Source organism: Gymnoscopelus microlampas (genome assembly GCF_963454915.1).
Source record: "Gymnoscopelus microlampas genome assembly, chromosome: 20".
Classification (NCBI taxonomy): domain Eukaryota; kingdom Metazoa; phylum Chordata; class Actinopteri; order Myctophiformes; family Myctophidae; genus Gymnoscopelus; species Gymnoscopelus microlampas.
The window spans coordinates 38,206,620-38,222,281 of record NC_139957.1 but is presented as its reverse complement, the minus strand read 5'-3'; the positions used below and the strand labels follow the sequence as shown (position 1 = coordinate 38,222,281).

At 41.0% G+C, this 15,662-nt stretch overlaps 1 protein-coding gene across 1 annotated transcript in view; it reads right to left on the bottom strand.

The window, feature by feature from the left end:
* Positions 1-1,507: 1,507 nt before the first annotated feature.
* The window catches only part of kiz (kizuna centrosomal protein), a 73,800-nt gene continuing 59,645 nt past the window's right edge, over positions 1,508-15,662 (bottom strand). The window contains exons 14-15 of the mRNA XM_084044646.1: positions 3,147-3,193; positions 1,508-1,740 (exon numbers count right to left, since the gene is read on the bottom strand). Coding sequence (XP_083900772.1) covers positions 1,637-1,740; positions 3,147-3,193 — 151 coding nt within the window. The 3' untranslated portion in view covers positions 1,508-1,636. The remainder of the gene's footprint in view (positions 1,741-3,146; positions 3,194-15,662) is intronic.

Below are 15,662 nucleotides of genomic sequence, written 5' to 3'. Positions count from 1 at the left end.
CAGCCAAATACATATAATTTGGGGGGTCCTTGAAAAAGTTTCAAGGGAAACGTTTGAGCACTAACTGACATAACAGTAGCAACATAAATCTTTTTCAGAAAACCGTTTTAGGATAAGAAGCGGCTTGCTATAGCTCCTCATGCATCGAAGTTCTGGGCCCCAACTCCCCAGGTTGGCAGAGGGAGAGTAGCGCCCAGGATTACATGGGCAATTGGCACTGGGTGAAAAAAATGGGTTACAATGTTTGTTTTTTTTAGTTTTTTTTACAGAAAACCGTTTAGGATATAGAAGACCATTTTGTGGAATGGAACCTCAGGTCTTAATGGGTTAATCATTTCACAGGTGACTCACATCGCCACACTCGAGCATGCTGGAGCCGGGGGCCACTCGGAGATGCTTGCGGCATTTCAAAATGCATGATTTACCAGCCCAGTGCAAACAAATCGCTTTAACCCCTTTAGACCGGGAACGCATCTGTGTAATTTCTTTGGGCTATTCAAAAATAGCAGATCTACAAGCTCATGGAGCGGCACTCTATTTTATTTTTTTTATCGTGAAAAATGTGTGCTAATCTTTGAATAAATATTTTTTTAAAGCGAACATTTGTAACTCAAATCTTTGCTTCTGGGGGATTCTACAAATGTCTTCTAAAATCCTAACAATTTTCTGAAACACTTATGTTGCTATAATATCAGTGGTTCTCAAACCTTTTCATGTCAAGGACCCCCAAAATTATATGTATTTAGCCGCGGACCCCCATCTCAAAATATGTTAATCCAGGGACCCCCCAGAAGCAAAGATTTGAGTTAAAAATGTTGTAAAAATGTCCAAGATTTGCACAAATCTTCACGATTTTTCAAAAATAGCAGATCTACAAGCTCATAGCGCGGCACTCGGTGCCGCGCTATGAGCTTGTATATCTGCTATTTTTGAATAGCCACAAAGTATAATGGTTTAAGTGGTTACACAGATGCGTTCCCGGGTCTAAATGGGTTAAAAGATCCGTTTAATCTATTTCAAGCTGTTATTATGAGCCGGAAGAGTTGTTCAGATAAAGAGATTGAAGCAGGGTTAACATGGGAGCTTGGTTTGGACAACTCTTCACTATACTTTACCCACAGTGTGAGAGCTATCGACTTTTATTTGTTTTTACTATACAGTGTGGCAATGAGTTTTTTTTGCAATGTGAAAACGCAAGCGTTTATTAAAAATATAACGGCCCGGAGGCACACATTAACAGTATATTCCTGGGGAATTGTCCGTGATTAAAAAAATGCACTGCATTAAGCCATTAAGACCGGGAACGCATCTGTGTCATTTTCAGATTTCTTTGGCTGTTACAAAAATAGCAGATCTACAAGCTCGTAGCGCCACGCTACGAGCTTGTAGATCTGCTATTTTTGAAAATTTGTGAAAATGTGTGCAAATCTTTGAATGTATATTTTGTATGATTCAAAGATTTGCACAAAATGTTCCGAGATTTTTTTCCAAAATCTACAAGCCTCGTACTTGTATATCTGCTATTTTTGAATAGCCTAAAGTATAAAATAATGGTTACAGCTAAACAAATCTAAAGTGACACGGTGTGCGTTGCCGGGTCTTAATGGTTTAATACAAAATCTTGGTGATAATAATGTCAGTCATAGAAGTCATCAAAGTCGTCGTTGTTTGCGCTGAAGGTCTGCGGACGTAAGGCCGCTTCGATCTCAGAGTTGCTGTCGTCCGACTCGCCCCAGAAAGCTGCAGCACGGAGAAGACGGGAAGAAAACACAAAGGGTTAAAAGGGATATTTCACTTATTTCACAATTGGGTCATTTTGTCGTTTACTCAGGCTTTTGTCAGCCGTGTTTTTGTCGGCCGTGTTTTTTCGATTACTTTTTTCATTTATTAAACTTTTTTTTTTTGTGCATTCAATTTCTGTCATTTTCCCAAAGAAATATGAAAAATGAATGAGATGAAAAAAATAATTGAAAAAACACGCTCTCCTCATGTATTAGAAGGACAATATCAGTCACCAGAACCAAGGACGGGTGTTTCTGATGAATCTAACATGGTTAAAATGGAGTTTGGTTTGAAGTTACAATGGGTTTGAATAGGATGGGGGCGTGTCTGATAAAATGAATATCAAATATCTAAATACTGAATCAAGCAACTTAAAAACGGTCCGGGCTGCTCCCAAAAGCCTGAGTAGACGATGACCCAAAATTGTTTTCAAAGTGAAATATCCCTTTGCCGAAGAGTATTCAAAGGGTTAAATTGTGGCAAAAACAAAAGCTTTATCTCGGCCTTGCTTGTACTGTGAGTACATTCTTTCGTTTTATATCATTTGTGTCAATTTAACCACTTATAAACCAGGGGTCTTCAACAGGGGGTCCAGGACCAGGGGGTCCTCAAGAGTTACTACTACAGGGGGGGCCGCCAAATCTTTGTTTCTACATTAACCAACTTGAACCCTAGCTTCCTTTTTCTGAGGAGAACTTTAGCCAAAAATAGCAAATCTACAAGCTCACAACGCCTCGCAGCGCGAGGCGTTGTGAGCTTGTAGATCGGCTATTTTTTGGCAAAGAGGTGTAGGTGTAGAGGGAAAAAAGCGCAGACCAAGTAAAAAAAAAAGAAGTTTATTCTGAAACACAATTTTATACAATATAGAGGGGGTCCCTGCCTCATCTCTCTCACAGCTATGGGGTCCTTGGCCTGAAAAACATTGAAGACCCCCTGACTTAAACCCTATACATGCGTAGTTGAACGGGGTCCCCCAGGGCTCTATACTAAGGTCTCCTCCTGTTTTCCCTCAACACCAAATCTATCCGCCAAAAAATATAGCCGATCTACAAGCTCGAGATGTTTAGCTTATAGATCTGCTATTATCGCAGAATATTCACCGCCTCCCCCCAGAATATGGACGCTAAGGTTAATGTGGTTAATGTGTGTCGGGGCTACTTTCAGACCCATTATCATTGGACAATGCTCTTTCAGGCTGGTGGAGTTTACAGCAATTATCAATATAGTGTCATAATTCCCTTCTGTGCGTGCCAAGTTTACAACTATAACAACAGATCAAGGATTCCACAATTATACTTTGTCTTCACAAGCAGTTCTCTGCCTCTAAACAGACAATTCATTCATGGTTCTTTTGAAAACCTCACCTTTTGACTGGATGGCTGAGAATCGCTTCGAGTTTGTCGTCTCCTCCCTTGAAAAATACAGAGATAAAAATCACTCTTAAATTCTCATCGAAATGGCAGGTAAAAAGAAAATGCAAAGAAAACTAACTACAACAACAATGATAAGTTAAGAGTTCACATATCTTGCAGTTGTTTAACCACAAAATAGTTGGAAGGTAAATATCTGAAACATTTTAACACATTCACAAGGACACAAATGTATGTTGTGAAATGAGACACCACCTATAACAGTGGTTCTCAACCAGTGGTCCGGGGACCACCAGTGGTCCTTGAGGGGGTTCCAGGTGGTCCCCAGCTAAATGATGGAGAGTTGGACACCAAATGGACCCTTATAGATCTTAAACTCTTGAGCGTAAAATGAAACCAAATGGACCCTTACGGGTCCATTTGGTTTCATTTTACACTCTCAAGAGTTACATTATTGTTAAACATCTGCATTACTTAATTAAAGAATTGTTATTTTGATCAACGTTTGCCTGTTATCTCTCCTATTGGTACCAACATCAATACAGCATGGAATTGTGGACAAAATCTTCTCTCTTGGGTCTGAGAGTGTAAATCTCATCAAATGGTGGTCCGTGGCTTAAATGCCGAATAAATAAAGGATCGTGATATGAAAAGGGTTTAAAACCACAGACCTAAATAAGAACATAACAGAACACATTGTAGTATCATGCGCAAATAGCATAAATTGTTTTCTCCCCCCAAATGAATATTTGAACCAAAATGCATTTGTGACAACAAACACGCTGTGAGGACACTCTGAGGAGGAGGAGGAGGAGGTTTTGCTGACAGAACTTCCTTGACTCCTGGTTCTAATGGCGCTGAAGGACCTCCACGAGACCCTCCTTTAATTCACAAGTGGTCCAAAGACGAGGTCGCCGGGTTCCCATAGCATCGGCGATATCGCTATGCAAATGTGTGACCCCTGAAACGGCTTTGATCTTGCCTCAATGCATATGCAATAAGCACCCCCCCCCACCCCCACCCCCCTCCATTCCATGTTTTTTAAAGGGATCCTCTTTCATTTACATCATCAAAGCCCCAACAATATAGCCTCATCATCTCCCAGGTTAGCGTTACTACTATATATCCATATACGAGCTCATTTGTTTCTATATCCAGCTACACACTGCGTGGAAAACGCTTTTCTTGGAAATTGGGAGAGAAAATAAATTAATAAAAAAATACACTTTTTTTATCACAATCATATGTCGTTGTTGTTCCATCTACATCAATTGGAACCCATAACCTCTGCCATTGTCCTACCCCATCAATCTATCTATCTATCTATCTCAGCCCGTTTCTCTTTGTCTCTCTTTGGCCCCCCATGCATGGAGCCCTGCATGCACACGGCACACACATGCAGGCCGTATATACAGTACATGATAGTATATATGGAACCAAATTACCACCCCGGCTGTTGTTCTCCTGTATATTCCCATCTTACAAACTATACGTTTGTGGTTTTGCAACGCCACTCGAAGACAGGATGAGAAACGAATCACTACTGCACTGTGAGCAGATTGCTTACATACTGATGCATTAAACCATTTAATCCGGGCGGGAACGCATCTGTGTCATTTTTTAGATGTCTTTGGCTATTCAAAAATAGCAGATATATAAGATCATAGCGCGGCTATGAGCTTGTAGATCTGATTATTTTTGAAACATCGTGAAAATTTGGGCAAATCTTTCTACAAATGTCTTCTAAATCCTAACTGTTTTTTGAAAAAAAAGAAAGTATGTTGCTATATCAGTGGTTCTCAAACTTTTTCATGTCAAGGACCCCCCAAATGATATGTATTTGACCGCGGACCCCCCCGTCTCAAAATATTTTGTTCCAGGGACCACCATGAAGCAAAGATTTCAGTCAAAAAATATCTCTTTAAAAATAAATATATATATATATATATATATTCAAATATTTGCACTTAATGTTCAAGATTTTTCAAAAATAGCAGATTTACAAGTTCATAGTGCGGCACTCTGTGCCGCGCTATGAACTTGTAGATCTGCTATTTTTGAATAGCCCCAAAATAAAAAAAGAATGGATAAAGGTGGTTACACAGATGCGTTCCCGCCCGGTTTGAAAGGGTTAAACCCGGAGGATATCATCATCATTACAACATAACCTTTAATATTCACTATAGGAAGGCAGCTAGCTTCCAGAAGGTGTACAACACTACAGTACACGTTTCCTGCCTCTATATTCCCGTTGAGATCAGACGACATAACTTACAAGCGAAACATTAAGTCACTTAAAACAACCATCAGGCGAATAATTATAACAGAGGAGGATGTTCTCTGGGAAAACAAGGTCATGAAAGTAAAGGAATAAAAGAGGACAAAGATACTCCAGCACTCAATGACTGATAATAAGCGCGCTTCAATTCCAAGGACACTGTATATATATCGTTGCTGTCGGGGCAGGAAAACCTCTTATCTCCGTATTTTATATTTGTAAATTAATGCCCTACTTGATCATACTACAGCTAGACCCTCCAGAAAAAACGCAGGCAAAAATCCTTGATTATGCGGGCTAAAACTCTTGATTATGCGGGCTAAAACTCTTGATTATGCGGGATAAAATCCTTGATTATGCGGGCTAAAACTCTTGATTATGCGGGCTAAAATCCTTGATTATACGGGCTAAAACTCTTGATTATGCGGGCTAAAACTCTTGATTATGCGGGATAAAATCCTTGATTATGCGGGCTAAAACTCTTGATTATGCGGGCAAAAATCCTTGATTTTGCGATGAAATGTGCATTTTTATTTTGCAATTTTATGCGGTGAAATTGCGGGAAGTTACGAAATGTGCGAAAAGTCGTGAAATATGCGCCAATATGCGAAATATGCGATATGCGAAAAGTTGCGTATAATTATGCGCCATTTTGATGATTATGCGGTAAATTCTGCGATCGCATAATCGCATTTTTCTGGAGGGTCTACACAGCGTCACACAAAAGGCACAAAAAGTAGCAGATCCAGAAGCTCAAAACGCGTCGCTTCGCGCCGCGTTTTGAGCTTCTGGATCTGCTACTGCTGCAAGTTTTGGGACATTTGAGGTTTCCACCGGACAGAGAGACGATATGTTAGCATGTATAACGTGCACATCATTTACTGTAATAAGTCTCCATATACCAGTGTTACTGCTGTACATTGTACATTATCAACATTGGCCACTATAGTTAACATTTTGTCCATATTCAGTTAAACCCGAATGTACCCGGAAATGTCTGTTCGACGTTAGCTTAGCTAAAACTCACTCTATCATTAAAGGACAACTTCACCCATTTTCAACCTATCTTCATATAATTGGTCCTCACTAATGCTCATGATAAAATGGTACCATTTTTTTCTACTCACTCTGTCTCTCAGAGGAGGGCTGTGGACAGTTCAGAAACCCGTCTACCAGTGACATCATCGATGGGGAATCCAAGCTAATAGAAACTGCAGGCTTCGTATTCCTGGACAGTTGCAATGCAATAATAGAAGCCATTGTTCTCGCGTTAATAAAAATATTTAAAAAAAAAATCAAATCTTGTTGGGGAAAAAAATCTTGCCTAACGATGATTTGAGTGGATTTCAGTGGTAGAAGGGTTTGTGAACTGTCCACAGCCCTCCTATGAGACACAGACCGAGCAGAAAAAAAGGTATCATTTTATAATGAGCATTAGTGAGGACCAATTATATGAAAATAAGTTGACATTGGGTGAAGTCGTCCTTTAAACAAAAACTATTTTCAAGCTCAAATTTGAGTTTGAAACACAACACTATTTTTTTTTACCATACACCAATAATGTGTGAACCTGAATGGCTTGTATTAACTTGAGTGATACAGAAGTGTTAGATCAAATAAACGGCGTAGTAGTGACTTTTCTAAAGGGTGAATTACCTGGTACCTATAGCAACAACGGTGTCTTGTAAAGACACTGTTTTTTCTCCACACCGTTTCAACATGACTGGCTGTGAATGATCTTTAAAACATGTACGTTGAGATCTACTGACGTAGTACACTGCATTACGTTTACGTACACAACGTTTGCTGAAGACAAGGGCAACCTACTAATGGTCTAGAAGTCAAAATTAGACCGGTCGGTTGGTCCTTTAACCACTTAAACCCCATATGGTTGCATGAGTGGAGTCCCTCAGCGCTCTGTACTAGTACTCTTCTGTTTTCACCCTACATTAAAGGGATAGTTCACCCAAAAAATAACTTTTTTTCTATCGATTACTCACCCCATGGAGACTTGAATTCATGGATATTGTTTTCGTCTCGTCTCGTTCCTAAGCCAATAATTTGATGACCGGCAGCGGTTCCGTATGGAGACACAAAAGAGTCTACTTTGTGTCTCCATACGATAGAAAAAAAAGTCATTTTGGGGGTGAACTATCCCTTTAAATATATCTTCGCTGAAAAATAGCCGATCGACAAGCTCGGAGTTGTGAGCTTGTCAATCTGCTGTTTTTACCTGCGAGAGTTTTCCCGCCTAATTCAGACACTGGGGTTTAAGTGGTTGTGAATGCAACATTATGACATGCTTTAGCAGGGCCAATCCTTCAGTGAATGCTTGGATAATGATGATCATTTTTGGTTAAATCTGTCATGCCACAAAGAGACATATTGCCCCATGGCATGACATCGTACATTGTTTTATGAACATAAAAATTTAGCTGTGGGGTTGTGTGTGGGGGGGGGGTGATAAGTTCCTATAACACTAGTTACCTCACTCCAATGACAAGCTAACAGCCATACAGGATCAAACTATAGTGTGATACTGCCATTACATGATTCTGGCTACAATTAATACCAAAAATGGGCCGATACAAATGCGGGGATACCATTTTTCTTTTTTGTTTAAATGAAAGGATTATGAAATTGCCATCCTAGTAGAGTACCTCTGAGGGAAAAAAAAACAGAACTGGGAGCAGAAGTGATGCTCGCTGGATGAACACATAGCTTTCATTGTGTGGATGAGAACGCACTCGACAGCAGGAAATGACAGAACAAAAGCCCGCGCAGTGACAGATTTTATTATTAGATTAATTGTAAGTAGTTGGGGATCATTGTGCCTTTTCAATTTGTTTGCGCGCTAATCTGCTCGCTAAAGAGATGTCTCTGTGAAAACATTACATTCCAGATGACTCTGACATCAGACGTGTGTACCGGCCTCATTCATGTCCGTTGGGTTTTTTGGACGCATTAGATTTCTCATCAAAAATAGTTTGGGTATTGTCTTTATCAGCACAATTTCCTTGGAAAATGTCATGTTTAGAAACAACAGTTTTAAGTTTTTGTTTTGTTATTTCAACACAAGAAATGTGTTGATTTTTATCCATAAAAGGTGTTGACATTTTGGCCTTAAGAGGGAGGCTTGACATTCAAACTATTGTTTTTTGTTCATGCAAAAAAAATGGCCCCCAAAAAAAGGAAAATTATGAACTTTTTCTGCTTACAATGGAATGACACCTGCTGCCACATGACATCTGGAAGGCAGGAAAAGGGGGGAATAAAATATATGCAATGTTTTAACCACTTAAACCCTATATACTTTGTTGACCGGAATCCCCCAGGGGTCTATGCTTGGTATGCACCTTTTTCCCCCCTCAACACCAAATCTCTTCAGTCAAAATAGCTGATCTACTGTACAAGCTTTGTAGACAAGCTTTTTTCACCGCATGTTTGCCCAAGAACAGGACAGTGGTTAAAAATCACCTTTAAACCACCAGGCAGACCTTTTAGAAACGACGAAAGAGATCAAAATATAAGACGTTGTTGTGTGTACCAGACAGTGCTTTCATTTACGCCGCAAAAAAATAATACAGCAACAATCCATACGATTACTTCCTCTCTCCCCCCGTGCCACAGTAATAACGGCCGTTTGCGGTGGAGTAAATTGGGCTTTTCTTTTCCTCCAAACTTCCCCTCCCCCGGGGATGGAGAATGTTCTCTATCAGCTGTGCCACTTCAGCCGGGGACGGAGCTGATTTTCAAGACAGTGTTATTACCATAGAGGGCCCGGTGTGGTTCTGACCCCTCCAATCTAATATACCGTTTCCATAAACATTTATGCCGGTTCAGCTTCTGCTGAGTTCGCCTTAACCCATTGAGACCGGGAACGCATCTGTGTCATTTAAAAAAAAAAAAATCTTTTGGCTATTCAAAAATAGCAGATATACAAGCTCATAGTGCGGCACCGAGTGCCGCGCTATGAGCTTGTAGATCTGTTATGTTTTTGAAAAATCGTGAAAACTCAAATCTTTGCTTCTTTTTTTTAATGAACTTATGTTGCTATGATATCAGTAGTTCTCAAACGTTGTGAAGTGTCAAGGACCCCCCAAAAAATGACATGTATTTGGCTCGGACCCCCATCTCAAAATATGTTGTTCCAGGGACCCCCCCCCAGAAGCAAAGATTTGAGTTTTGTTCACTTTAAAAAAACATGTATATATTCAAAGATTTTCACACATTTTCACGATAAAAAGAAATAGCAGATCTACAAGCTCATAGCGTGGCTCCGAGTGCCGCGCTATGAGCTTGCAGATCTGCTATTTTTTAAATAGCGTAAGTATGAAATAATGGTCAAAGCGGTTACACAGATGCGTTCCCGGTCTTAAACGGTTAATTGAGGCAATGATCTGAATCTGAATATGTAAGACAGACTGAACACTGTTTTGCAGCTCCGGTAGACAGAGGTGAATATAATGTGTAAAATGATGCAAATTACTGCTATTGTAATGCCCCCCTTTTAGAGTATCTATCTCATTCTCTCTCTCTCTCTCTCTCTCTCTGTCTCTCTCTCTCTGGCATTTGCTATTGTTGCATATTGTTGTTTATCTTATGTATTAACAGCGTGTGTGAGTGCTTGCACATACCTGTGTGGTGTGCATTAGACCACAGGGTTTAGATATATTATTGCACAGAGTAAACCTGTTGTCGGCACATAATATTTCGACGGTTATCCATCGCATGGGTTTGTTGTTGTTATCTATACTATAGGATTTAAAGTCCCTGCGATGCTTGATACAGTACATCAAGGGCTGGGTGAAAATTCCTAGAAATGCTATGGCTACTGTTTACAGTTTAGGCATTTAGCAGACGCTCTTAATCCAGAGTGACTTACAGTAAGCAATGACACAAGATAATACGTCATAATACATCATCAAATGCATATAAATAGTAATCTAATAATAAAGTAATACATAAGTAAACCAATAATCTAATAACTAATACATACGTAAACCAAGAACCTATCATCAGCCTACATTGAAACTATACACACTATAGCAAGGGTCTTCAACGTTTTCAGACCAAGGACCCCTTGGCTGAGAGCGAGATAAAGCAGGGACCCCCATTATATATTGTATAGAATATTTATTTTTTCATAGATTTCACAGGCAGCTTCATAGACTTGTTTCACAGTACTATCATGTTGGATTCATGATATTATATCATATCATGATATTATGCTTAGTATACCTGACCTTTCACTCTGTACTTAGCCTGCTCTCCCCCCCCCCCCCCCCCTGTACTAAACCACTTTGCCGAAAATAGCAGATCTACAAGCACACAACTGCGAGGCGTTGTGTGCTTGTAGATCTGCTATTTTTGGCTAAAGTTCTCCTCAGAATAGGGATGCTTGGTTGAAGTGGTTAATTTAAAAATCACACAAAGATTTGGCGGACCCCCTGTAGTAACTCTGAGGACCACTTAGGGGCCCCGGACCCCCTGTTGAAGACCTCTGCACTATAGGATGCCAGGTCAACAATGACCTGGCATCTGTCTACATAACATGCTATCTAAGTTACATTTTAGCCTTTGCATAATCCTGTAAGGTCGTCTAAAGGCTGGGGCAAGTGCTACTGTAGCATGTGCTTGTGTGATGCTCAGCGTGTACAAAATAAACATTAAAAGGAGCTGTAAGTAAGTGTTTCCAGCTCTTGGCAAAAAGATGGCAATTTTCGTCCAATCGGGGCCAAAAGAGAGAACTCGTACAGGACGCAGGATAAACAAAGTGACATTGTAAGTGATGAAAAAAAAATGTTTTTTTGAATGTAAGCAGACACATTTGGAACTGATATTTGTGGGGTTCTCTCTCCTAATTGGCTGACATCTGTAACCCGCCTCAAAATGTATTTTTTTCTGTTTACTAAAGAGCTGGAGAGAGAGACGGGGAGACAGACCCCTGTTAACTGAACAAACATTATTATAGCAAATAGCAATGAATACTATCAGAATATAGAACTTTAACTTAACCATGAATATCACTATAATACAGTTCCCTTTAAAGCTACCAAAAATGCAAATGCATGCTATATATCGTGCATTATATGTATAATTATGTAAGTGTATGCACTTATTCAAATAGCATCTCTGTCCCTAAACAGAACATGGGAAACCTTTCTCAGTACACGTATATACTGTATCGTCTCTGTCGGGAGGAAACCTCGAATGTCCAAAACGTGTTGCTTTTCAGGATTCAAATTCAAAAATACCAAAAGCAGCAGATCTACAAGCTCGAAACGCGACGCGTTTCGAGCTTGTAGATCTGGTGCTTTTGATTATTTACGAAAAAATCACACCCAGTGTGAAGAGAGTGGTGCCTTTGAATCAGTGTAACTGGTTGCATCCTTGTGTTGCAATCAGCTGCAGCTGTTGAGGCCGTGCTCAAACATACGGAAGGACGGACGGATGGACACACACACACAGTCAAGTGTAGGAGTGGCTGGCACCACTCAAAGACGCAGAAAGTTAGAATATGGAGATAGGAGGTTTCTGCCCGACCGCGACGATATGTGACGAGAGCAGCTTAGCGCGGGTGATACACACACACACACACACACACACACACACGTCTTCAGAACAGGGTGTCTGGCTGGCGGTGTGGGGTTTATGTGACGAGGAGCTGAAAGGGAGAGAGAGAGAGCGCCTGACGGAGGTGACAGCTCCATCACTGGATCACACATGTCAGCCTCCACCACGACACGTTGGGCTGTCAAACAGAACCGGGTGACATCTCTGACCCACGTGAGTGACACGTGTCGTTCACGGCTGTTTTGATTTGATGTGTATATATGGCGTTCTGCACGTGTGTGTGTGTGTGTGTGTCTGCCGGACCACCTGTATAGTGTGTCTCTCGGTGAGAGAGAAACTGTGACTGTGGAAACGATGCAGTTACTAACACTACAAGTCGTTGCTCTCGGACAGAAAACTCTTATCTCCATATTCTAACTTTTTGTGTTTTTTTCATAAATGAATGTCCTACTTGATCATACTACCACGTCACAGAAAAGTATCAAAAGTAGCAGATCTACAAGCTCGAAACGCGCCGCCTCGCGCCGCGTTTCGAGCTTGTAGGTCTGCTACTTTTGATACTTTTGAATTTAAATCCTGAAACGTAACAGTTTTGGACATGTGAGGTTTCCACCCGACTATTACTATTACCAGGGTTGGATTTATTGGGGGGGGGGGGGGATCCATCCATCCATGCATGCCTCTGCTTTTGATATCTCTCCGCTGGTCATTCATTTTTTTTAATAGCCAGTGGGGATATGTTTTATGCCTGCTTCTGGTTGGACTGAATTAAATACATGCATTTCCTTTTGGGAAATGTAGACGTGTCTGATAATATGACAATTTAACAATTTCATTAGCAATGTTAACCTCATTAAACCTAGTGCTGCCCTTTTTAATTTTTTGTACAAATTGAACCCTATACTACGACCACTGAAACGTATGTTCCTGTACAAATGCAAGTGCAGGGCTGCGTACTTATAAATGGTGTTCCTACAGTGTATATGCAACACAGTGAAAAACAAAACAAAGCACCACCACCTCCAACTACGACCTGTCTGTGTCCATTTCATAACAACATACCTATCTAGTAACTAGAGAGAGTGTACAAATAGAACGTTATTATGAGTCCATTTTGGTTCCATTTAAAACTCTTTAAAGTCAAATGAACGCTGAGATTTCACCGTGTATCTATCCTCTTAAAGCGATATATTCTTTCTCTCTCTCTCTCTCTCGCTCAGGTGAAATAATGCTTACCCTGCATTCCAGACAGAGAGAGAGAGAGTGTGCGAGAGAGAGAGAGAGAGAGAGAGAGAGAGAGAGAGAGAGAGAGAACTGCTTTTATTTACCATGTCTTTTTTAAGCTCCAGCCACCCACACACAAATGCTAATAGCACAATAGCACTCTAGCGCAGCGGCGTTTGTCTAAAGGCAAAGGGAGACCCTGTCACCTCACCGTTCCCATCAAACTCCTACTCCCATCCCAGCTCTGACCTCCACCACAAAACATTGTTCAGGCTCTGCTTTAGGTGAGCAGCACAGCTCTCTCTCTCTCTCTCTGTCACAACACAGGCTCTCTCTCACACAACACAGGCCCTCAGTCTGCCTGTAGAGTACCAGGATGTAGACCGTCAGAGAGGGCGGGAGGAGAGAGAACGAGCGAGAGAGCGAGCAGTGGTGTAAAGTAACGAAGTACATTTACTCAAGTACTGTACTTATGTACACTTTTGAGGATTGTTTACTTTACTGGAGTATTTCCCATTTGTTATACTTTTACTGCTACTCCACTACATCTCAGAGGCAAATATTGTACTTTTACTCCACTACAATAATTTGAAAACTCTAGTTACTTTGCAGATATAAATCATTATGTTATAAAACACACATTAACCACTTCGGCCCTATTTTATACATAGGCTATTTGAAAATAGCAGATCTACAAGCTCACAACGCGTTGTGAGCTTGTAGATCTGCTATTTTCAAACATTTTAGTACTTTTACTTTTGGTACTTTAAGTATATTTTGATGCCAATACTTTTGTACTTTTACTCAGGTAACATTTTGAACACAGGCCTTTTACTTGTAACAGAGCACTTTTATTTTGTGGTATTGGTACTTTTACTTAAGTAAAAAAATGTGTACTTTTTCCACCACTGAGAGCGAGAGAGAGAGAGAGAGAGAGAGAGAGAGAGAGAGGAGAGAGAGACACAGAAGGCCAGCGGTGGAAGGCAACTGTCTCTGAGCACACCGAGCCAGGCAAGCACCTCGCCAACATGTGAGTGCTCTCTGCTGGCAATGACGTGGTACTGCAGCTCAAGTCATTATTATTATAGGCATGTGTTTGCTAACATGAAGGGGAGAAGCTTCCTCCATTATTGTCATGACAGACAGTCTATGAGATATATGACTTATTTATTCAAAATGGGCGGAAAATAGCAGATCTACGAAGCTCACAATGTATCGCTATGCAGAGCATTGTGAGCTTGTGTAAAATTGTGAGATTGTAGAACATGTATAGGCTATTTTCAGTGGTTGTCGTACAAAGTGTATGCAGTAAGTTGCAATTACCAGGTTGTCTACTGCGTTGGTTCTCAAAGTGGGGTCCGGGGACCCCCAGGGGTCCTTGAGGGAGTTCCAGGGGGTCCCCAGCTAAATGATAGATTAGGCACCAAATGGACCCTTATGGGTCTGTAACTCTGAGAGTGTACAAATGGAACCAAATGGAACGGGTCCATTTGGTTCCATTTGTACACTCTCAGAGTTAAATTGACATAGATTTTACAATATAAATTGCGGTCCAAGTGATAGAAATTCCATTAAATGGGGGTCTGTAGCCCTAATGCATGTCAAACTGGGGGTCCTTGAAATGAAAATGGTTGAGAATCACTGCTAGAGCCGTAAAAAAAAATCTTCTCTTATGGGGGTCCCTGGCATATCTTCTCTTATGGGGGTCCACGGGCTAATAAGTGTCAATTTGGGGGTCCTTGACATGAAAACGTTTGAGAACCACTGGTCTACTGGAAATAGAGCCCATAACTGAACTATAATAAATATAAAATATTTTCTAATAATACAATATTTATATAAAAAAATACATAAATAAATGTATAATAATAATAATAATGTTTAGGCGTGTTCATAGGAAATGCATGTTAATTCTTTGGAAGCTCTCCTGTGGTTCATGATGGCTTGCGCACCACAGTGACCCCTTCTGGTCAGTGCCTCAAAATGCTGCCTTCACGTCTACTCTGCAGTGAGTCTTGAACCCTCACCCCTCCCTCCCCTCCCTCCCTCCCTCCCTCCCTCCCACCCACCCACCCACCCACCCACCAGAAGTGCTTAGCCAATCTCTGTCCAGCGAGAGGAGAAAGGAGCAGCATGGACATGAGCCCTATATACAGTACATGAGTTGTTTTGGAACGGGACAAAACAAACACAGTGCTGCCGTTCTCTCTCTCTCTGCAGTCCAGACTGGAAACTGCAGCTTCAGCTCTCACTGTGTTTGTCGTCCACTGAGTTGTTTACATGTCCTCTACGTAAAAACTGCCCCCTCTCACAGCCTCTTTGTCTCTCAGTGGCTCTCTCTGTCTCTCTCTCTGTCTCTCTGTGTCCCTCCCTTCCTCCCTCCCCCGTCTCTCTCTGGCCATACCCCCCCCCCCCCCCCCCCCCCCCACACC